This window comes from Gorilla gorilla, chromosome 11 (genome assembly GCF_029281585.2).
Source record: "Gorilla gorilla gorilla isolate KB3781 chromosome 11, NHGRI_mGorGor1-v2.1_pri, whole genome shotgun sequence".
Lineage (NCBI taxonomy): Eukaryota > Metazoa > Chordata > Mammalia > Primates > Hominidae > Gorilla > Gorilla gorilla.
Window position 1 is genome coordinate 43,792,737 of NC_073235.2, and position 23,871 is coordinate 43,816,607.

General features: G+C 35.0%; 1 protein-coding gene across 2 annotated transcripts in view; it reads right to left on the reverse strand.

The window, feature by feature from the left end:
* Window positions 1-23,871, reverse strand: part of LRP1B (LDL receptor related protein 1B) — a 1,892,531-nt gene that overhangs the window by 1,018,395 nt on the left and 850,265 nt on the right. For both annotated transcript variants that reach the window (XM_031008804.3, XM_055380092.2), the window contains exon 4: window positions 353-472. In XM_031008804.3, the coding sequence (XP_030864664.2) occupies window positions 353-472 (120 nt within the window). The remainder of the gene's footprint in view (window positions 1-352; window positions 473-23,871) is intronic.

A 23,871-nucleotide genomic window follows, 5' to 3' on the forward strand; every position in this document is an offset into this window, starting at 1 on the left:
TATTAACCTAACGTAGTTAATAACACATGTCTACTAGACTGCAGCTATATAACAGCCATACAACATATAGGAAGTTAAAATGATTAGATCAATGTGTTAGTGGTTAACCCAAACATTTCCAATTGTTGACATTTCCCAAGTTTGAAATTACCGCAAAAAAATTGAAATTTGAGAGTCATAAACTTATAATAATGTTTATGTTTTTGTTGGGGGGGCAACTTTTAAATCTCAAGAAAGAAAAGTTAACATAAACACTGTGGAGCACATAGTAGGTGCTCAAAGATGTCTTCTTACATTTCTGTTAACTAAGCCTCTATAAACAAAATTTGATGGCGTTATATGTTTTACTTACCTTTACAGCTTCTCCCATCTTCTTTTATTTCGAATCCATCCTCACAGTAACATCTTGTACTATTTCTGACCATTGTACATTTATACTGACAATTCAGCTGTTGGCAATTGGATAACAGTTCTGTAGAGAAAAAACAAATATATTCTCTACATTTAACTGTATATGTAAATATTGTTTGTATTTCTCAGTGCACAATCCTTACACTATAGTCTCGATTGTTCTCCCAGAAAGTTTATATGATTGGTCTAGAAAAAAATATTTATCTAAAATATGTTAGTTTACATTTGCTTGAATTATTGTAAATAAAATTCCAGATCAATCTGTTTGGTCTCCCGCTTTTTAGCTTATTACCGTGTTCATAGTCACAAAACCTTTCAAATTTTGGTAAATTAAATTATTTCAAGAGGAAAGATGTCAACTCAGCAGTTGATTTTGCCATCTATGTCTTTCCTGTCTGACACATCAATTGATTTTCTATCTTTTGAGAGCTTGTTTTGATTTACTAATCCATGTGTAACCTTCATAGCAATCAATGTGAATATATCTCATCTCAATATTTTATTTTTCTTTGGTAGAAAAATATTAGAGAAATACTGAACATAATATATTTCATTATATCTGAACTATTTGAGAAAAGACATGATTAAAGCAAAAGTTAGCAAACCTTCAGAGCAAATTAGGATTGAATATGATAAAAGCATGAAATAGAGATGAAGTGACAGGAGCACACTTATTGCACAAACAATTGCTAACAGAAATAAGATTCGCTAAACTAGATAAATATTGGATAGACGCATGACTGTCTGAAAATAGGGGTATAAATAGATTGCTATGATACTGTTGTTTTTACTCTTTTCCCCAGAAAGGCAAATAAGGGTTTTGAAGATCAAAGTTAAATGATTCAAAATACATTGATATTTGCCATGAGTTTAGCTGGTGCTACAGAAATAAAATCAAATTATAATTAAAAAATAAAAGCCCAATATGTAAAAGAACACGTGAAACATTCCAAACTGAACATTGGGTATTGTATTATAAATGTAATTATCTATAGTATATCCTTAGTTCAATTACTGTTCAGCATTCTCATACAATTATTTCACACATCTGCACTTCTTAAAGCTGCAAACCTCCTTCCTAACATTCTGTCATATATGATGATCCTGCTTCTTACTTCTTTGAGAAAACTGAAGCAATCAGAAGAGATTTTCCAGATTTATACTCCATTTCTGTCCACATCTGCATATATTGCTTCTCCCTGGATTTCACAGTTAGTTGAATTCATAATCAAAGCTCCAACCCAACATCATATGTAAAAATCCCATCCCCTCTCACCTAGTCAAGGATATCACTTCAGCAGTGCTACACTTTATGGACATAGAATCAGCTCAAAATTGGCTTGAATCTATAAGCTATTGTAATGTGATATTTATTGAGCACATAGTCAATGCTAATCACTCTGCTACAGTTCCACAGATGCAAAATTCATTAAAAAATAATTACAATATGATTGTGGAAGTGAGTGGGATTAAGTGGACAGAACAACAATATAAAACAATGTTTATAAATCATAGTAGCAAAACACATATGCTAAATAAAAGTACAAGTGGTAGGATGTAGAAAGATTCATCTAGAAGCTGAATATGCAGGAGGATATCTGAGAAAGAGTGGTAGAAGAAGTTGAATTTGAGTTGGGCCTTAAAAGTATGAGAGTTTGGATAGACAAAATTAATGAGAATGTAGCCTAGGTAAAGAGGACAATATGAGAAAGTAAATAGAAAGACCTGAAAGCATGCAAGAAACACAGGCAACAATAACGAACGCTGCATTGCTAACCTATAATGCTTGATGTGGTTAAAAAAAAAATGAGAGAGAGACTGGAATTGTTGTTTGGAGCCAGGTCAAGGTGAATTAATTCACGGATTAAGTAGAATTTTCTGTTTGGGCAACAGGAGACATAGCTGGTTATTGAGGACAGTAGTGATACATTCTGACTTGTATTGTTCAAAAGTACCTAACAGTAGAGAGAAAGATAGTAAAGGAAGAAAAGTTATCTAAGTGACTAGGAATGGCAAAATGCTAACTGAAGACTATGAATCTTTGCCTAGAAAGATGGCCAAAAACTTGGTGAAAGCATAATGACGCTAAATGAGTAGTACTAATAAAATGAATTAAGTACAACAGAAGTACTACAAGTTTGGGAAGAAAATATTGTTTGTCTTTGATTATGTTTAGCTTAAAATATTGACAACATAACAGCCAGGGAGAAAGTGAGAATTTGGGTCTATCTTTGAAGAGAAGTCTGTAGTGGAGATCTCAATTTGGAAGTCACAAGCATAAAGTCGGTCATTGAAACCTAAAGAGTAAAGAAGCATTCCCTTAAGAAGAATATTTGGGTTACAAATAAAAACACCCAGAGAACCTCTTCATGTGAAAATCAAACAGAAGAGGTATCAGCGATAAGAACTACCACCAAGAAAAACTGCAAAATAATAAAGTACATAAGTGAAGAACCTAGAAAGTCTCACAAAACCTAAGGAAGAAGAGTAGTCTATAGAGGCAAGCAGGGAAATCAATGTTAAATTCATTGAGAAATAAACATGGATGAAGCCTGTAAAGTGCACTAGGCTTCCTAATAGGATCGATTGAGGGTGTTAAAAAGCATTAGAGTGGAGCAGTGAAGACAAAGGTGAATGTAATTAGGGGTTGGAACAGAAAGAGGAAGCAGGAAAGGTTTCTCACAGAAAATAGATTCAGTTACACTATGAAAAGAATGAGGGTAGAGATTTGATCTAATTCATTTAGTCTCTACCTTAATGCAGGTGTATTCACTCAGTGAGTCAAATTTATTATTTTTCCATGTAATCCCTGGAGCCCAGCTGCACCTTTTCACTGTGTCAATCCAAAGTAGAAAATCCAAATACTATGGATCCCATCTTTCTACTCTCTCTACTTGACGTATCTGGAAGATGGAGAGTGAACACTGAAAAGAGCGGGGGTAGTGATATGGAAAGTTGAGGAGAAATACAAAATGCGGGAAAAATTAATCTGAAAGACCAGACCTCAAACATGGTTCTGAGTGTTAGGAGGAGATCTGTTAGTTGAAAATAGCAAAATATACAAGGTCAAGTTAGCTTTTAGTTTATTAGACTTATCCTGCGTGAGGATTTGTATATGTGCAGAGTGACGACACGAGATGATTAAACAGTTTAGGATATTAGGTGAAATGGTAAATATTGATTCTGCTAACAGATCGTGAAGAACCATGAAGAACTAACAATATGAATACTAAAATTTAAAATTTGACAGACTGTGAAAGCAATACTAATTATTATAGTTATCTATTTGAACTGCTTAGCATTTATGCTTAGTTGCATGCAATGCTATAATGACTATAAATATAGTTAAAAGCATATCAGATTAATTTTGTTAGAAAACTTATTTGAGTACAACAAAAAATTTTGTACTTGAATCATTAGTCTTCACCCAGTGACTTTCGTGAAGCATAGCCATTGGCTTATGGAACATTATCATTGGTTTGGAACTTTTAGACTGAAGTAGGAAGACCACTTGTATCTCAGGGAAGCAAATATGCAAGTGAGAACACAGACATGTAAACACGGTGTCTGATCCATATTCCTCACCATCATAAAATAAAACTATCCTTTTGATTAGAAGAGAGAAGCTGTCGCTGGAAGTGGTGGCTCACACCTATAATCCTAGCACTTTGGGAGGCCAAGGCAGGTGGATTACAAGGTCAAGAGATGGAGACCATTCTGCCCAACATGGTGAATCCCCATCTCTACTAAAAATACAAAAAAGTTGGCTGGGCGTGGTGGTGCATGCCTGTAGTCCCAGCTACTCGGGAGGTTGAGGCAGGAGAATCGCTTGAACCCAGGAGGCAGAGGATAGTGCCACTGCACTCCAACCTGGCAACAGTGTGAGACTCCGTCTCAAAAATAAATAAATACATAAACAGAGAGAAGCTATAATTTCACAAATCAAATCTAATCAATTGATGAAGATTCTTCTGACACAGATCCACTTTGTTCTGTTTTTAAGGGATGTTTTTATGACCTTGATATGATTTGGCTCTGTGTTCCCACCCAAATCTCATGTTGAATTGTAATCCCCAATGTTGGGGTAGAAACCTGGAGGGAGGTGATTGGACATGGGGGCACGTTTTTCTCTTGTTGTTCTCATGATAATGAGTGAGTTCTCATGAGATCTGATTGTCTGAAAGTGTGTAGCACTTCCCCCTTCACTCTCTCTTCCTCCTGCTCTGGCCATGTAAGACGTGCCTCCTTCCTCTTTGGCTTCCACCGTGATTGTAAGTTTCCTGAGGCCTCCTCAGCCATGCTTCCTGTACAGCCTGCAGAACTGTGAGCCAATTCAACCTTTTTCTTTATAAATTACCCAGTCTCAGGTAGTTCTTTATTGCAATGTGAGAATGGACAAATACAGCCCTTAGCACAGTTGTAAAGGAGGAAAAGTTGCAAAAGAGAGTATTATTAAAATATGAATATACCTTCTCTATCAAATTCAAGGTAACAGTTTACAAGTAGTGGGTAGCTTTGAGACATCAAGACTTCTAAGCCATTTGATTTAGAAATAGTCAAAAAATAGATATCTTTGTATTACTAATAAATAGTAAGAGGGAGTCTAAAAGGATAAAAATTAATTCAGAGTAAAACTGAAATTTCTTTCACCACTTATCTTGTTTTCTGAATGGTGGTAGAGTATTATGTTGAGGCCTTTGTCTCTGCAACAAGAGTGCTTTACCTCCAACTGTTTCAGTAATTTCAGGCTATATGATTGTGGCAGAGAATATTTAAATGTGCATCAGTCTTGTTTCCTCTTTCTAGGGAAATAAAAAGATGACATTCCCCAGTTGTCTTCCAGTTAGGTTGGAACCATATTTGTGTCTTCTAGCCAATATAACGTAGAGAGTAATTGGTGTGTGCCACTCCTTGACCTGATGCTTACAGCATCCTGACAATCTTCTCCTCTCTGTACACTTGTCAGCCATCTGGGTGCAGGGAATCCAGCAGACTTCTCACCCTTTGGGATGGCACAAGCCCAAAATGGAAAGAGCCTGAAACAGCACCTGGGAAGTCAACCACTGATAACCCAACTGGACTGTGATATCAGGGAAAAATTGGATTATTGTTGTATTGAGTCCTTGATATATCAAGGTTATTTGTTACATATGAGTGATGATGGGTACATGACTAAAGCTCTCATTACATGCTTTGCCTCATCTCTAAAATGGGGATAATAATAGAAACTACCTCATAAGGTTGTTGGGAGTCTTAAATGAGGTAAGTGATACAAAGTTCTTAAAATATTGTTGACACATAGTAACTATTTTTATTATCATAATCATTTTTTATCAGTTTATCATCTAAGCTTAATCATCCATTTAGTATAACAGAATTTCTATTGTTATCCTGCCATATCGTATATACACTATAAGCAATTTGGTGCTGTTTATTTTTGCATTAGAAGGGTTTTCTCTTTTATGCTTTTATTTTTGGGTATTACATGACTCGGTTGTAGTTTTGTCATCTCTTGATGTCTCCTGGAGAAGTTTTTCATTTGTTTGTTTGGTAAGTTCTCTCAAATTTTTCACCTGAAAGCAAAATCTCCAACAGATAGTGAAACACTAATCATAAGAAATAAGGATTTTCTACATTGATCTCTCTGTATCTATAAAATACAAATATCACCCTTGGAAGCAATGTACATCCACATTGAATTTGCTACATAACCATGGGCCAATTTACAATTTAGACAAATAATTTTTATGAAATATACTAATTTGCATAGCTTTTAGGGGCTGTTTTGCTTTGTAACATCATTGGGATTTAGGACACCTTTTCACAAATGTATGCGAGTATATGATTTAGGAAACACATGTAAATAAATCATGCTGACCTTCCTTAGAGTGAAAACAGGACAATAGAGAAAGGTGATTAGAAGTTGGCAAACAGTTTCCAAACATTACCAGTTATTACCAATAGAGGTCTTTTTTCCTCATTAGTTTTGTTTACATAAATAGCTCTAAGCCAAACAACCACTGTTTGCTATCTTTTGTGTATAGCTACCGGATCAACCATTGTATAGTCAATAGCATTATGCTGCTGCCTTTGTGACCTATAGTCAAATAACTCACATTGATCATGTATTGGATTTAGCAAGACAGTGAGAACATGGCTGTGCTATTTTATTTGTATGCTTCCAGGTTATGTTTTGGAGAGTAAATTAGAACTTTTAGAAATTTCTTTGGAAATACAAAATGGTATAAGCACCTTTCCATATACATAAATTATCTGCAATATCATTTTACAAAATGGGATGATATTTCATTCTCAATTTTAGTAATAAAATTGCTTCTTAAATTAGGCGTGTGCAAAAATGCCTTTTATCCAACAACTAGAACCATAGTAATGAGGAAAAAATTATTCTTTCCCTATGTGGCACATTAAAAAAACAAGAACTTCACTGTTTTTTATGCTTGAAGATTGAAAAGCTGACACAGCTACTTACCATGCCAGACAGCTCCTCTTGTCAGCAGGACATATGCTTGACATATTTAGAATGGTGATAATTTGTGTCACATCATTCATCCTCTTACCCCTGTTTCTCTGGCCTAGTAAAATGCAGTGTGAGCTGGTTTGCAGAGATTAGGCCATTGCTTATGACTGCTTACATGAATTTCTTCAGAATTTCCTTTGCTTAGTGCTAGACTACTTACTGGCCTCAAAGTTTCAGTGTGTTCTCTTACAAGAAGATAGAGCAGTGAGACAATGCTTCTTTATTGCATTTTTGTTCTATTTTTGGTATTTTAATGAAGTCCACATTTTAAATTCAGTAAAATTCATTCTTTCTCATGTACAATGCTGCAAGTTTTGATAAATGTGTATTGTTGTCTAACCAATACCATTCATAAGATACAGAACAGGATCATTAACCCAAAATACCCCCTTTGCACCTCTACAGTCAACCCATTGCCCTGCTGACAATTTTGGTGATCACTGATTGGTTTTTATCTCAATGGTTTTGTCTTTTCCAGTATGTCATATAAATGAAATCATCCAGTGTTTAGTATTTTGAGTCTGACATCTTTTACTTAGCATAATGTATTTGAGATTCATCTATATTATTGTTAGTATTAGGTAGTTCATCTATATTATTGTTAGTATTAGGTAGTTCTCCCTTTTTGATTACTGAGTAATAATCCATTGTATAAACATACCTCACTTTGTTCATTCATTTCACAAGTAACACACATTTGAGTTGTTTCCAGTTTGGAGTTACTATGCATTAAGTCTCTATAAATATTTACATACAGATTTTGTGTAAATATAGGTTATCATTTTATTTGGGTAAATATGGGATTGCTGGGTTATGTGGTAAGTGGATGTTTTACTTTATAATAAATTACCAAACTATTTTTCAAAATGGCTGCATTCTTTTATAATCCTACTGCCAATATATCAATCTTCCAGCTACTCTACCTTCTTCCCAGCAGTTGGTATTTTCAGCTTTTAATTTAATTTTATTTTTAGTCATTTGAGTATATATGTAGTGGTAGCTATTGTACAATTATTTTAATTTGCATTTTCTAATTATTATTGATTTTTTCATTGTGCTTATTAGCTAGTCATATATGTTATCTGCAGAGAAATTCTGTTCAATCTTCTGCCGACTGTTATTAGGTTGTTTTCTTATTATTGAGCTCTGAAAGAGAGAGAGCGAGACAGAGTGTGCGTGTGTGTGCGTGCATGTGTGAGCGCGTATATGTATTCTGGATACCAGTTTGTTATGAGATATATGATTTGTATATCGTTTCTCCTAGCCTATAGTTTCTCTTTGCATTCTCTTATTACTGCTTTTCAAATAACACAATTTCAAAGAAAAAAATCTTACATTTCATAAAATCAAATCTCAGTATATTCTGTCATAAATCCTGCTTCGGGAGTTCTAAGAAATCCATTACTGACTCAATTTAGCCTATACTTCTTCTAGAAATTTTAAGTTTTAGATTTGTAGTTTATTTTTGTTTAATTTCCATAAATGGTAAAATCTATGACTGAAGGTTCATCATTTTGCACACAAATGTTAAATTGTTCCAGTACCATTTACTGAGATTACTAACATTTCTCTATTGAATTATCTTTGTACCTTTGTCAAAAATGAATTGACCAAGTATCCATGGGTATATTTTTGTACCCTTATGTTTCGTTAATCTGTATGTCTGTCCTTTCTATAAATTATGCTATTTTGATGATAGCAAATCTTGAAATCTGGTAGCATAAATTTTTATGCCTTGTTCTTTTATATTTTTAGATTCCTTTAGATTCTAGGTCCTTTATATTTCCATGTAAATTTTAGAAATAGCTTTTCAGTTCCTAAAGAATCCTACTAGGATATTAATTGGAATTATGTTAAATTTATAGATTGGGGGATACTGACATCTTAACACTACTGAGCCTTCTAATTCAAAAATATGGTAGGTATATATGCATTTATTTTAAATTTTTTAAATTTTTCATGAGTTCCCCGCATATAGCTCTTCTACATATGTTGTTCAATTTATATCTGTCTCATAGTTTTGATTCTATTTTACATGGTATTATTTACCGTAATTTTCTATTGTCCATTGCTAGCAATCAATCAAATATGATGAATTTATATATATTGAACTTGTATCATGTGACCTTGCTAAACAGAACAAAGAAAACTAAAAAGAAACAAATTACAAATATCAAATTAGAAATCTAATGAATTATAAACATCAGCAAGGCAGCAGAAGATATCACTACAGACCCTATAGATTTAAAGGATAATAAAAGAAAACTATGAACAACTCTCGGCCCACATTGACAACTTAGATGAAATAGAAAAGTTTCTTCAAAGTTACAAACTGCCAAAGCTCATTCAAGAAGAAACATATAATCTGAATATCCCTATATATATATAGAATAATTGAATTTGTGATTTAAAAACTTTCCCACACAAAAATGCTAGGCCTAGGTAGCTTCCCTGAAGATTCTACCAAATGTTTAAGGAAGAAATAAAACTAATTCTGCATAAGCCCTTCTAGAAAACAGAAGGAAAGAAAACATTTTCCAACTAATTTATGAGGCTGGAATTACCCCAATCCACAAATCATACAAATGCATTAAAGAAAAAATATAGAACAACATTCCTTATGAATATAGATGTGAAATTCTTCAAAATTACTAACCACTAAAATCCAGCAATATATAAAAGGATAATATGTCATGGTGATGCCAGGCTGGTTTTGCATTTGAGAATCAATTAATCCAGATCACCCTATCAGTACAGTAAGGGAAAGAAACCCTATCATTTCAATAGATGCCCAAAAAGCATTTAATAAAAAACAATACCTATTCATTATTTAAAATACAACCCTTGGCTATGTAGTAATAGAGGGGAATTTCTTCAACCTAATGAATGATTTTGCCCTTGAAACACGAACATGTCACAACAGAAGTAGGATAACTTCTCTTACCATTTATATTCAGTAATATACTGAAGTTTGTAACCAGTGCATTAAGGGGCTTTAACAAAGGTTAGGAACACAAATTAGAAAGAATGAAATAAGTAAAACGGTTTCTGTTTGTAAGCAACAGAAACAACAAATGTCTACATAGAAAATTGTTTTTAAAACCATCAAAAACCCACCAGAACTAGTAAGCAATTATATTGAAAGTTTATTTACTAAATGTGACTGACAACATTGTCACTTCATAATTTTCATTTTGCATATTAATATTTCATAAGATTTTACAACTATTTCAAAAAGAAAAAGCAAAATTTTCTATAATTTAGCTGTAATAAGGTGGAAGCTGTGGACCAACCATGTGGTCTGAGAAAATATTCCATGGACTGAGTTGGTGGTATTTAGTTATTCATTATTTTATTTTATTGAGACAGAGTCTTACTCTTGTCATCCAGGCTGGAGTGCAATGGCACCATCTCCCCTCACTGCAACTTTGTCTCCCGGCTTCAAGCAATTCTCCTGCCTCAGCCTCCTGAGTTTCTGGGACCACAAGTGCCCGCCATCACACCTGGATAAATTTTGTATTTTTAGTAGAGATGGGGTTTCACCATGTTGGCCAGGCTGGTGTCGAACTGCTGACCTCAAGTGATCCACCTGCCTTGGCCTCCCAAAGAGCTGGTATTACAGGCATGAGCCACCGCACCCTGCCAAGTGGAGTCTGGAATTTATAAAAGATTGTATATGGTTTTTGGGTTTTGTTTTGTTTTTTAAAGTAATGAGGCCATTTGCTTTTTTCCTAGACTAACTACGTGGCTGTGCCTGGTCAAGCCTTGGGAGGCTGAGGCTATAGAGTTTCATCCATCAACCTTGGAAGAGCTGTCTTGGAGGCAGGCAGGGCTGGAGCCCCACATATTACTGGACCTGAACCTAGAGCAAGCCTAGGACAGGGCACTGGATAACTTCCCTGTGCTGAGCCGCTGCTCCTGCTAATGCACCTCCATCGGGTACCGAGCCCTTCCCGGAGATGAGAGGGGCCACAAACTCTCTCGAGACTCCCATGTCCAGGAGTCAATGGCTGAAACCACAAACAGGCTCCAGTCACCTCAAGAAGACGCAGATGCTACCAATGGAGGGGTCCAAAGCGGCCTGAGCCAGCGTTAGAGATACCAGCGGCTGCAGAGGTGGAAGGACACACACCCAGGGTGCCCTCTACGTTGCAGGGCACCCTCTACAGTCCAGGCCGCCCATGAAGATGCTGAAATCCCAGGATTCCATCAGGAAGCAACCAGAAAGGAGAGTAACCCCAGCCTGTCTCCTGGACTGCAGCGTGACCCCCTTCAACTGCTGCCCTGGAAGGAGCCCAAGGCACCCCAGTGGAGGCCCTCATGCTGTCCCTGAGGATTTTGCACTAGAACTGTACCCTGCATGCATAAGAGCCTTGAGGTCTATGCTGTGGAGATCATTCCTTAATTTGTTCTTTCTACTGAACGTCCTAAACATTTTTCATTTAGAAAAACTCTTCATGTAATGAATAATATGCAATGTGCTAAGGAACTCTTCCTTTAGATCTACTCAAAATTGCTATGTTTCTTCCACTGAAACTGTACACATTCAATAAAGACTTTCCCTTATTCTCAAAAAAAAAAAAAAGTAATGAGATAGATGTGTGTGTGTGTGTACTCGATACATGTATCTCCCCATCCTTTTTAATAGCTGCATATTGTTCCATTTTATGAATGATGAGTAATTTAATTAACCAATTCTTTGCTGAAACACATTTAGTTTGTATGGTAAATACAGCTATCTGTTAAAAACTATTTGTGCTCTCCCTTGCATACTGCAGAATTGTTTCTGAGAAGTGACTATCCAGCCAGAGTCTCTACGTCCTACCTCTCCTTTAGTCGGGTTAGAGCCATAGAACAGGTTCTCACCAATAGAACATGAGTGGAAGTGATATGCGTAACTTCTGTGTCAGGGAGAGTAGGAATATGCATGTCTGGCCGGGCGCGGTGGCTCACGCCTGTAATCCCAGCACTTTGGGAGGCCGAGGCGGGCAGATCACAAGGTCAGGAGATCGAGACCATCCTGGCTAACACAGTGAAACCCGGTCTCTACCAAAAATACAAACAATTAGCCGGGGGTGATGGCAGGCGCCTGTAAACCCGGCTATTCGAGAGGCTGAGGCAGAAGAATGGTGTGAACCCGGGAGGCAGAGCTTGCAGTGAGCAGAGATCGCGCCACTGTACTCCAGCCTGAGTGATGGAGCGAGACTCTGTCTCAAAAAAAAAAAAAAAAAAAAAAAAGAATATGCATATATGCATATTTTCTCCATGCTCATGTTCCCTTCTTCTTGTCTGGAAATTCCAATTTACTTTTACGATTTTCATGCTGTTTTCTCATATATTTCTCTGTAATACAATTCTGATGTATGCCACTAGGTATGCTTTGAAATGTATAAATTAAACAAAAAACCAAAGTAACATTGTTTCTTTAAAAAATCTGAGAGTGTACCACATCAATGCTAAGAGACTTTCTCATTTTGTGTTATGCCTGCAAGTTAAGAAATCACTCAGAGAAAGAGCCCCAACGACCTCAACTCATTGGTGAATACTGGATTTAAATAATTGCTTATTTTGAATCTCCATATATAATCATTTTTAGCAACTTAGCAACTTTAGATTCTGATTTATTTAGAAACATTTTATTGACGACTTTATTACACAGATAATTAAAATATAGCTACAAGGCCATAATCAAATGTGAAGAGAGATTAATTTATTTTACAAATTATAAAAAAAGGCTGGTTTATTCATTGACACAATTTGCTAAAAAATAAACGTATAATCTTTAGGTATAAGTTATTACTGGGAATATTGTGTGAGGAAAAATGTTTACTTTAGCATAATCTATAAAAAGATATGAGAAGATAATGTAAAGCAAAATATGTTTGTGTGAGCTTCTCTTTTCAGACTAATTATATGAGGACAATGACATTTCATAGACATGGTGTGAGATTTAAACACAGTAATTCAGTAGAAGCACTTAGCTTGGCACATTATAAACACCTTCTGTGGGTTGGCAATTATATTATTACCATTATAGTCACAACCAAAGGAATTCAGTGATTTTAATTTCTATGTTTTCTTTGAATCAGAGAATAAACTAAGACACAATCGTAGCTCAAAATGTGCTCTAGACCCTAAAGCAAAAGATATAGTTCTACTTGTGCTATCTCTTACCATAGATATAACTATGGGTGAGTTTCTTAAACTTCTGAGCTTCAGATTCTGATCTAGCAAATGTCTTGATATGTTTATATGAATATTAAAAAATATAAGGAGTGAAAATATACTCTATAATTTCTAGATCTTCTCATAAATGCTGAGATATGGGCCAGTACAGAGAAAGATAGAGAGAAAAAGGTGAGAGTACAAGGTGCATTGGACTGGCAAAGCCAGGGTGTTTGGGATATTACATACCTCGTAGTAGAGTTTTGCATTTGATTTTGCAGTAAGGGTGACATACTAGGGTTATTAATAATAAAATAACCAATATCAGATTTTTGCCTGATTCAATGTATTTAGCTGCTACCAGAGAGAAACTATGCTTGAGGAAAAAATGTAACCAAATTTACCAGAGGGACCTGAGAAAAATACAATTGCCAGTAGAAACTGTGTATACTCAATAAGGGAATTTCTCTGTGCCTTGAGGTAGGAGGGTAAGAAAATGCATATATAATTGAAGAAGAATTATACACATATAACTTCTATGTTGCCTAGCTTTTGTGAGAGGAATATAATAGGATGGAGGTAGTAGTAGCAGTTGGGTTAGTGGAGGTGAGGCAACATGAATAATGTAACCTCCTTTGTAAAAGGGGATCCATATTGCTAGCAAAATTTGGATTTTTTCATATTTAGTAAATTAGAAGTACTTGTGACTAAATCTACTTTAAAAGTGAAAAGTCATTTTTCCCCTCATGGGGCACATAAATCCCCATATTAGACTCAGACATAGGAGGCAATAACAAAGGAACGTATCTGTATGTTCAACATAATGAGATGAACAAAGACAAATGCAAAGCTCCAACACCACGCTTGGCATACATCAGGTCAAAAAATGCCAACTGTGTGTTAAATGTAACAACTGAACATATTCTCCACTTATGCACTTTGCCTAAATCCCAATAAAATTGTAATAAAAATACAAGGTACAAACCCATAAGGTTAAAGAGACTAGGCAGGAAGCTAGAGTAGACAAATGATATCAACAAAAATTCAGAAGCAAAAAAGCAGTACATTAGTATTAGCTAACTTAGCTACTTAGCTCTTTACATTTCTAATGCAGTAAAATCTAAGCCAGAGGTTGAAGATAATGAGAGAGATGATGGTCAGGGCAGCTATATTCCAACCACAAAGACTGTGCACTAACAACTCCAGGGGACAGTATTAAAATAAATTTTGATATGAATGTCACTCAATGAAATCGTGCAACATGGAGGCTCTTGGAGAAAGGCCAAGAAGGAAATCAATACAAAACCAAAATAATAGAAAGGCTCAGGAATTACAGGTACTTAACACCCCTGAGAATAGTGGAAATGGGAGTGGAATGCGGTGGGAACATAAACTGGAGTGTTGGTTGAAATGAGAAGTTACACCTCCTAGATTTTCTCTTTTAACATTTGTAGCAGAATACTGAAGAATTACTCTCTGAAGAGACCCAACTAGATAATTCTAACCAAAAAACAACAGACACAGCCAAAACCCAGGAATATCAAATTACAAATTGGAGAAATACACTCATAGGGTAGAAGCTCTATCCCAGGAACAGATCAAGAATGTACTGGGGTCCAGTTACTCTCATCCAGATCCTCCATAGGGCAGTGATTCCAAGCCAAAAGAGGTAAGCCAAGAAGACCAAAGTCAACCACTCATACTCAGCATGACTCTTGTAAAGCAGAGGTATAACTCTAAGAAGAGGGAAACACTGTCCCAGTCCCCAGCTCCAGAGCCATGATGCAGATGTTTTGCTCAGGGAAATGCAGGGCTTAACAAAGAGAGCTAGGTAGCTCACCTTAAGAATATTAACTTTATTGGTAACAGAGCATGGGAAATCTCAAGCCTAAAGGAACTGTCAAAAACAATGAATATTTTGGTGGTGATCAGTTAGGACAAAGATGGTAGCTTCACAGAAATAGCAAGGTAAAATTCAGGACAGATAAAACCAGACAGAAAAAAACAGCTAAGAAGAACCACTGTGGGTTTAGAACAAAGCTCTAAATCTCCTGAAAAGTAGCAAAGATTTTATTGCATAAGACTATTTTAGAGCAATTTATGCAAAAAAGCATTTTTTTAAACTAATAGAACAATCAGCTGACCGTGCAAGCTATCTGCTAAGTGTAATACCAATAAAGACACACAGCTTAATAATAGAAAGATCAGATAAATAGATAGTCAAAGAGAGTCATGTTAAGCCCACTGTCAACACAGGGTAATTGTGAACATGCTCAAGGTTATACCCTCTAAGGGGTACATCAGAGACTGCATACTATGGGGAAATAGATGTCACTGAAAAAGCCAAGCCCAGATAATAAACAATTAATATGCAAACAAAAATAAACCCCACTGTGGAAGGAAAGGTTTTCAGAGTTGCTAAAATACATTACATAAAATTCTCTTTTCAACTAAATATTATGAGACATACAAAGAAATAGCAATGTGCAACCCATATACAAGAAAAAAAGTTAGTAAAAGACTCTGCCTTTCAGAAGCCCCAGATGTTGAAATTAGCAGACAAAGACTTCAAATCAGCTATTATAAATACATTTTAAAAACTTTTGAAAACATGCTTAAATAAGTAAAGGAATGATATGACAACAGCACATAGACAACAAAAGAAAAAAATACATTTAAACTCAAAAATTCCAAACGTGTAAGTGGGACATGATCAGAATGAAAAAGCAACCCATAGAATGACAGACAATATTTGCAAATCATACATGATAAGGAATTAATATTTATAACATAAAAAGAACTCCTGCAAGTCAACAACAAAGGAACACCTAATTTAAAAACGGGCAAAGACTTCACATTTCTCCAAAGATACGCAAATTGCCAATAATCATATGTAAAAATAGTCAGTATCACCAATCATTAAGGAAATAAAAATAAAAACCACAATGAAATATCACTTCACACTCATTAAGACAGCTATTATTAAACAAAACTAAACAAACAAACAAACACAAATGGAAAATAATCAGTTTTGGTGATGATGTGGAAAAATTAGAATCCTTTTGCATTGGTGGTAGAGAGGTAAAATGGTGCAGCCACTATGGAAAACAAGTTAAAGATAAAATTATGATACGATACACTATTCCACTTCTGGGCATTACTCAAAAGAATTCAAAGTATGGTCTCAAAGAGATATTTGTACAACCATGCCCATAGCAGTGTTATTCGCAATAAAAAAGTGGAACAAATGCACCACCCAAATGTCTACTGACAGATGAATGAATTAACATGATATAGCATATGCATAAAGTGGGACATTATGCAGGCTTAACAAAAAAGAAAATTCTGACATATGCTGCATCATGGATACACCTAAAAGTCATTACCATAAATGAAATAAGCTGTCCACAGAAGAACACATATTGTATGATTCTATTTATATGAGTTACTTAGGGTAGTAAAATTCATAGAGACAAAGTAGAATGGTGGGTGCCAGAGGGTAGGGGAAACAAGAAACAAGAATCCATTACTTAATGGATTACTTAATGGAGAGTTTCAGAATGAGAAGATAAAAACTTTCTGAAGATAGATGGTTGCACAACAATATAAATGTACTTAATACCACTGAACTATATAATTTAAATTGGCTATAATGGCAAGTTTTATCTTATATGTGTGTTACCACAATAAAAGTAGTAAAAAGAAAATTAAAAAGAAGTAAATGAAGCTATAAAGTGAATGGATGCCCCATCAACAGAAGTATGCAAATGAGAAGATAGAAATTATTAAAATGAACCAAATAGGAATTCTAGGTTTGAAAAGAAAAATAACCAAAATGAAAATTTTATTTGAGGGGTTTCATAGTACATTTTAACTAACAGAAGGAAGAAAGGATAAACTTGAAGTCATATTATATAATCGGAATAATGCAGGGAACAAAAGCTACAGAAAAATAAACAGAGCTTGAGATAAATGTGGGACATCAGTAAGTATGCCAACATACACATAATGAGAGTAGCAAAATAATAAGAAGAAAAGAAGGGAACAGAACAACAACATTAAAAAAAAACACAAAAACTTTCTATATTTGATTTTAAAAAATCAACACAACCAAGAATCAATAATGTCCAAGTAGGATAAACACAAAGGCATTCACAACATAGTAAAAATGTTGAAGGACAGAGACAAAGAAAAAAATTTGAAAGCAGAAAGAGAAAAAAATATTTATACAAAGAAGTCTCAATATGAACAACAGCAGACTCCTTATTGGAACCTATGGAGGTCAAAAGGCAGTTGGATAATATATTCAAAGTGCTGAAAGAGAAAAAAATGCCAACCAAGATTCTTATTTCCAGCAAAGCTCTCTTTACAAAATTAGAATTCAAAATAAACTGAAAGAACATATTGTTAGTAAACCTAGCTTATAAGAAATACTAAAGGAAATTCTTTAGACACAGAACAATTGACTGCAGATAGTAAGTAGAAACCATATAACAAAAAAACCCAGGATTGATCATGATATAGCTAAGTATAAAAGATGTTACAAGTACATAATGTCTCATTTCATAGTTGATTTATAAAGCAATTATGTAAAAATTATGTACATAATTGTATCAGGCTTATAACATATAGAAATGTAATAGATTTGCCAATAATAACGCAAAGGAGAAAAACAAAAGCAATGCTCTCTTGGAGTAAGAACATGACATCAGATTGTAATTCACAGAAACAATGAAGAGAACCGGAACTGCTAAAAGAAGGTTAATATAAAAATCTTTCCTAACCTGTCTTCTCTCAGCCTCTATAAAAGACATAAAATTATACAAAGTAACAATTATAGCTATGTATTATTGGGTTTATAACACAATGACTTAATATGTATAACAATAATAGCGATCATACAAGAAGAGAGAATAGAGTTATTTATATATGAGTAACATTTCTATATCTAAAAGTAGTATAAATCTGAAGTTAATTATGATAAACTGAGATATATCTTGTATTACTTAGGACAACTACTAAGAAAACAACTCAAACCTAATGAAATAAACAATTAAAATAATTGAAATACTACACTACAAAATATTCACTTAAGGAAGAGAAACATTAAAAAAGAAATAGAAATCCAAAAATGACATGTGATAAGGAAAACAAAAGGTAAAATACCAAACATAAATTTGACTCTATCAATAATGACATTAAATGTAAATGGATTAAACACGAAATCCAAAGTCAGAACTATCAACAGCATAAAAACTTCAGATCAGACTATATGCCATCTACAAGAGACATACTTGAGATCCAAAGATACAAATAGGTGGAAAGAAAATGGATGGGGAAAAAATGTAGCATGCAAATAGCAACCATAAGAAAGTTGGAGTGGCTATATAATTATTTGACAAAACGGACTTTAAAAATAAAAAAATAGAAACAAATAAAGATATTTTACAACAATGAAAGGGTGAATCCATCAGAAAAAAATACAACAATTATAAACATAAAAGCACCAAAAAAATAGACTCGCAAAATATATGAAGCAAAAGCTGACAGAATTGCAGGGAAATATAGAGAATTCAAGAAAAATAGTTGAAGACCTCAATGTTCCACTTTTAATAATGGCAAGAACAATTAAGCAGTAGATCAACAAAGAATAGAATACTTGAGCAACATTATAAACAACTAGACCTAGTTGACATCTACAACATCCCACCCAACAATAGCAGAATACCAATTGCAAAACTTATGCCAGGCAGGGTGGCTCACGCCTGTAATCCCAGCACTTTTGGAGGCCAAGATGGGTGGATCACCTGAGGTCAGGAGTTCGAGACCAGCCTGGCCGATTTGGTGAAACCCCATCTCTATGAAAAATACAAAAGTTAACTGGGCGTAGTGGCTCATGCCTGTACTCCCAGCTACTTGGGAGGCTGAGGCAAAATAATCACTTGTACCCAGGAGGTAGGGATTGCAGTGAACCGAGATCATACCACTGCACTCCAGCCTGGGCCCCACAGTGAGACTCCATCTCAAAAAAAAAAAAAGGAAGAAAAACGTACTACAAATCTATAATCATCAAGACAGGGTGGTACTGGCATAAAGATGCACACATAGATAAATGTAACAGAATTGAGAATCCAGAAATAAACTCACATCTATGGTCAATTACTTTTTGCAGGATGCCAGGAAAGTTCAATGGGGAGGAATTAATTTTTCCAACAAATTGTACTAGGTCAACTGGAAATCCACATGCAAAAAAAATAAAGTTGGAAACTTCCTATGCCACATACAAAAATTAACTCAGAATGGACTGCTGGCCTCAGTAAAAGAGTTACAATGATAAAACTCTTAGAAGAAAAAATGTGAGTAAATCCTTGTTTCCTTGGGTTAGAAAAAGGCTTGTTTGGTATGGCATAAAATGCACAAGTGACAAAGGAAAAAATATATACACTGGACTTAACAAAAGTATTTATGCTTCAAATAACACCATCAAAAAAGTGAATAAACAATTCATACAATGGGAGAAAAGATTTTCAGATCCAATCTGGTAAGAGACTTGTATTCAGAATATACAAATAACTCTTACAATTCAATAATAAAAAGGAAACCCAATATAAAAACAAAGGATCTGCAGATATTTCTATAAAGAAGTTACACAAATGTCCAATAAACACATAAATGGATATTCAACATCTGTAATCATTAGGCAAATGTAAATCAAAACCACAACAAAATACTACCTCACACCTGTTAGGGTGGTTATAATCATAGTGACAGACAATAACAAGTGTTGGTGAGGATATAGAGAAATGGAATCCTCCTACACTCTTGATGGACACATAAATGATCCAGCTACTTTGGAACCCATGTTGGCAGTTCTTCAAAAAGTTATATGTAGAGTCACTGTATGTCCCAACAATTCTACTCTTAGATATATACCCAAAAGAAATTAGAACACACAAAAACTTGTATATGAATATTCATAGCAGAGTTACTTACAGTAGCCAAAACTGGAAACAATTCAAGAATCTTTCAATGGATAAATAGGTAAACAAAAAGAGGTATATCCATATAATGGAATATCATTTGGCAATAAAAAAGAATAAAGTATGATACAAGCTACAACATGAGTAGAACTTGAAATCATTATGCTAGTGAAAGTAGTCAGTCACAGAAGACTACATATTGTATAATTTCATTTATGTGAATTATCCAGGATAGACAAAGCAGTAGAGACAAAGTAGAATGGTTGTTCCTAGTACTGGGGGATATTGTGGGAAAATGAGGAGTGACTGCTAATGGATGCATGGCTATTTTTGGCATAATGAAAATGTTCTATAATTTATTGCAGTGATGGTTGCACAACTATAAATATATTAAAAACCTTTAGATTTTTATACTTCAGTTGGGTAAATTGTATGGTATGTAAATAATACCGTTATAAAGCCATTATTTTTAAATCACATACAAAAAACTAGACATTACAATGGCACTGAAAACTTCAGTAGCAGAAGTGGAATTTAGAAAGCAGTTAAGCACTACCTTAAATTCTAATATATAACGATTTTCAACTTCTATGCATAGTCAAACTATCAGTTAAGAGAATAGAATAAAGACGTTTTTGGACATATAAGTCCACCAAAAATTTATTACCCAAGCAACTTTTCTCAGGAAGCTTATACAGAAGCAACAATACAGAAACATTTTTGTCCTCCGCCAAAAAAGAGAAAACCAAGTTGGAAAAAGGCGAATGATCCAGAAGACAGAAGAGCCTACACATGAGAAAGCAAAGCTACTTCCCAGGAGGCAGGTAAAAGGAAATCCTGATAACACCCATGCAACCAGTCTAAACTACAACAAATACACAGGGGGTTTCAGAAGGTGTATCACCAATAATTTTTTTTTAAATAGTAAAGTAAATAAATGTATTCATAACATACTATGTGGTTCAGCTCTGAAGATAATATACAAGAAGGTGAAAACAGTGAATATTGGTTTAAACAATACTGTGATATAATATTGGAAACATCTGTGTGGTAGGCAGAGTATGGGGGAGAATTCTAAGCAAACAAAATATTCATCTTTCAGTGGGGAGGGAGTTGATGGTACCTAAACTGGAAAAGTCAGGAAATACCAGTAATGGTCGGGTGTGGTGGCTCATGCCTGCAATCCCAGCACTTTGGGCGGCCAAGGCAAGTGAATTGCTTGAGCCCAGGAGTTTGAGATCAGCCTGGGCAACATGGCAAAACCCCATCTGTACAAAAAAATACAAAAATCAGCTGGGCATGGTGGCGCATGTCTGTAGTCTTAACTACTATTTGGGAGGCTGAGGTGGGAGGATAACTTAAGCCCAGAAGGTTGACGCTGCAGTAAGCCATAATTGCGCCACTGCACTCTAGCATGGATGACAGAGTGAGACCCTTTTTCAAAAAATAAAAGAAAAGAAATATCACTATAAGCATGTTATTTTTTAAATATGCAGACTAAAACACATTCAAAGAAAAGCTAAAAGTGGGGAGTCTTTGGAGAACAGAAATTAGGAACGGCGTAGTGTGAAGTAGATAACCACTCATCTGTATGTTAAGCTTTATAGAACAATTTGAATTTTAAGCCATGTAATGTACATATATATATATATACACACACACACATACACATATATAAAACTTTTATTTCAAAACTGATTAAGTTAAAAATATAAACCAGATGGCCTCTCTATAGGTTTTCACATATAATCAGTGCAAACATGTTTACACTTTTGGGTGCTTTCTGAGGGATTTCATCAAACAAAAGTATTCATTTTAATGGATCATTTTTTTTTGGTGAAGGCTATCTTAGCTGTTTTCACTCATTGCTTTCCAAAAGTATTTTATTTTTTATTTCCACTTTCCAAAACACTTGTAATATTTAATTCTCTCAACCTGTTTGTGGTTTCACATAACTATCCTCACTTCCTTCGCAGCACTTACCACAGTCTGTAAATTATTTCAATTATTCTTTGGCTTGATAATTTTTACTTTTTTCTTTTAGCTTTTAGTTTTAGGGGTACATGTGCAGCTTTGCTATATAGGTAAGTTGCGTGTCACTGGGGTTTGGTGTATAGATTATTTTGTCACTGAGGTAATAAGCACAGTATCTAATAGGTAGTTTTTGCATCTTGACCCTCCTCCCACCTCCCAGCCTCAAGTAGGCCCCAGTGTCTTTTGTTCCCTTCTTTGTGTCCATATGTACTCAATGTTTAACTCCCATTTACTAGTGAGAACACATGATGTTTGGTTTTCTGTTCCTGCATTAGTTTGCTTAGGATAATGGCCTCCAGCTCCATCCATGTTGATACAAAGGATATAATCTCATTCTATTTTTTTTCTTTTTTTTTTTTTGAGACGGAGTGTTGCTCTGTCGCCCAGGCTGGAGTGCAGTGGCAAGATCTTGGCTCACTGCAAGCTCCGCCTCGCCGGTTCATGCCATTCTCCTGCCTCAGCCTTCCGAGTAGCTGGGACTACAAGCGGGCGCCACCACGCCCAGCTAACTTTTTGTAATTTTAATATGTATTTTTAGTAGAGATGGGGTTTCACCCTGTTAGCCAGGATGGTCTTGATCTCCTGACCTCGTGATCTGCCCGCCTCGGCCTCCCAGAGTGCTGGGATTACAGGCGTGAGACACCGCTCCCGGCCCCCATCTCATTCTATTTTTATGGATATGTATACATAGTATTCCACGGTGTACATGTGTCAAATTTTCTTTATCTGGTCTGCTGTTCATGGGCATCTAGGTTGATTCCATGTCTTTGCTATTATGAATAGTGCTGTAATAAACATGCAAGTGCATACGTCTTTATGGTAGAACAATTTATTTTCCTTTGGGTGTGTATTTAATAATGGGATTCCTGGATCAAACGATAGTTCTGTTTCAAGCTATTTGAGAAATCACCAACCTACTTTCCACAGTGGTTGAACAAATTTACATTCCCACCAGCAGTGTATAAGCATTCCCTTTTCACCACAGTCTTGCCAGAATCTGTTATTTTTAGGCTTTTTGATAATAGCCATTCTAACTGATGTGAGCTGGTATCTCACTGTGGTTTCGATTTGCATTTCTCTAATGATTAGTAATGTTGAACATGTTTTCATATGTTTGTTGGCCACGTGTATGTCTTCTTTTGAAAAGTTCCACAGGTAGTTTAATTTCTTTCACTTTTTCTTGCCTTCAGTGTTAATTGTGAACACTGTTGAGATATCACTTAATAACATAGCTTCAGGCTATGATTAACTGAACAGCAAAGCCATGATTAAAACTTTAACATTTGGGAATAAAAGATAGCAGATTATATAATCAGAAAATATATGGATGGGAGTATATATTTTTTGTTGTTGTTGTTTTTCGACCTTTTTTTTTTTTTCTGTTGGTGCATATAGGTCAGATTGGAAAAAGCTAGCCTATGACACCCAGGGAAAGAATGTGAGGTGAATGTTCTCACCCGAAAAGAAGATCACACAATCCAATTATTATTTAGAAGTGGTGCAGATACAAGATAATTTAAAAAGAGAGTAGTATATTAGTCACAAGTGCTACCCAAAGCGGCAGATTATATGTATTTGCATATTGGAAAGGCAAACAAAATAAAACCCTCAAAAATCCCAAAATAAAATACAATAACCTTATGGGATATTGCAACGATATGTAAGAATAATAAAATCCATACTTCTTGAAAATAATAAGAAAACATTATTTTAAATAAATATAAGAGCTCAAGCTTATCTTCC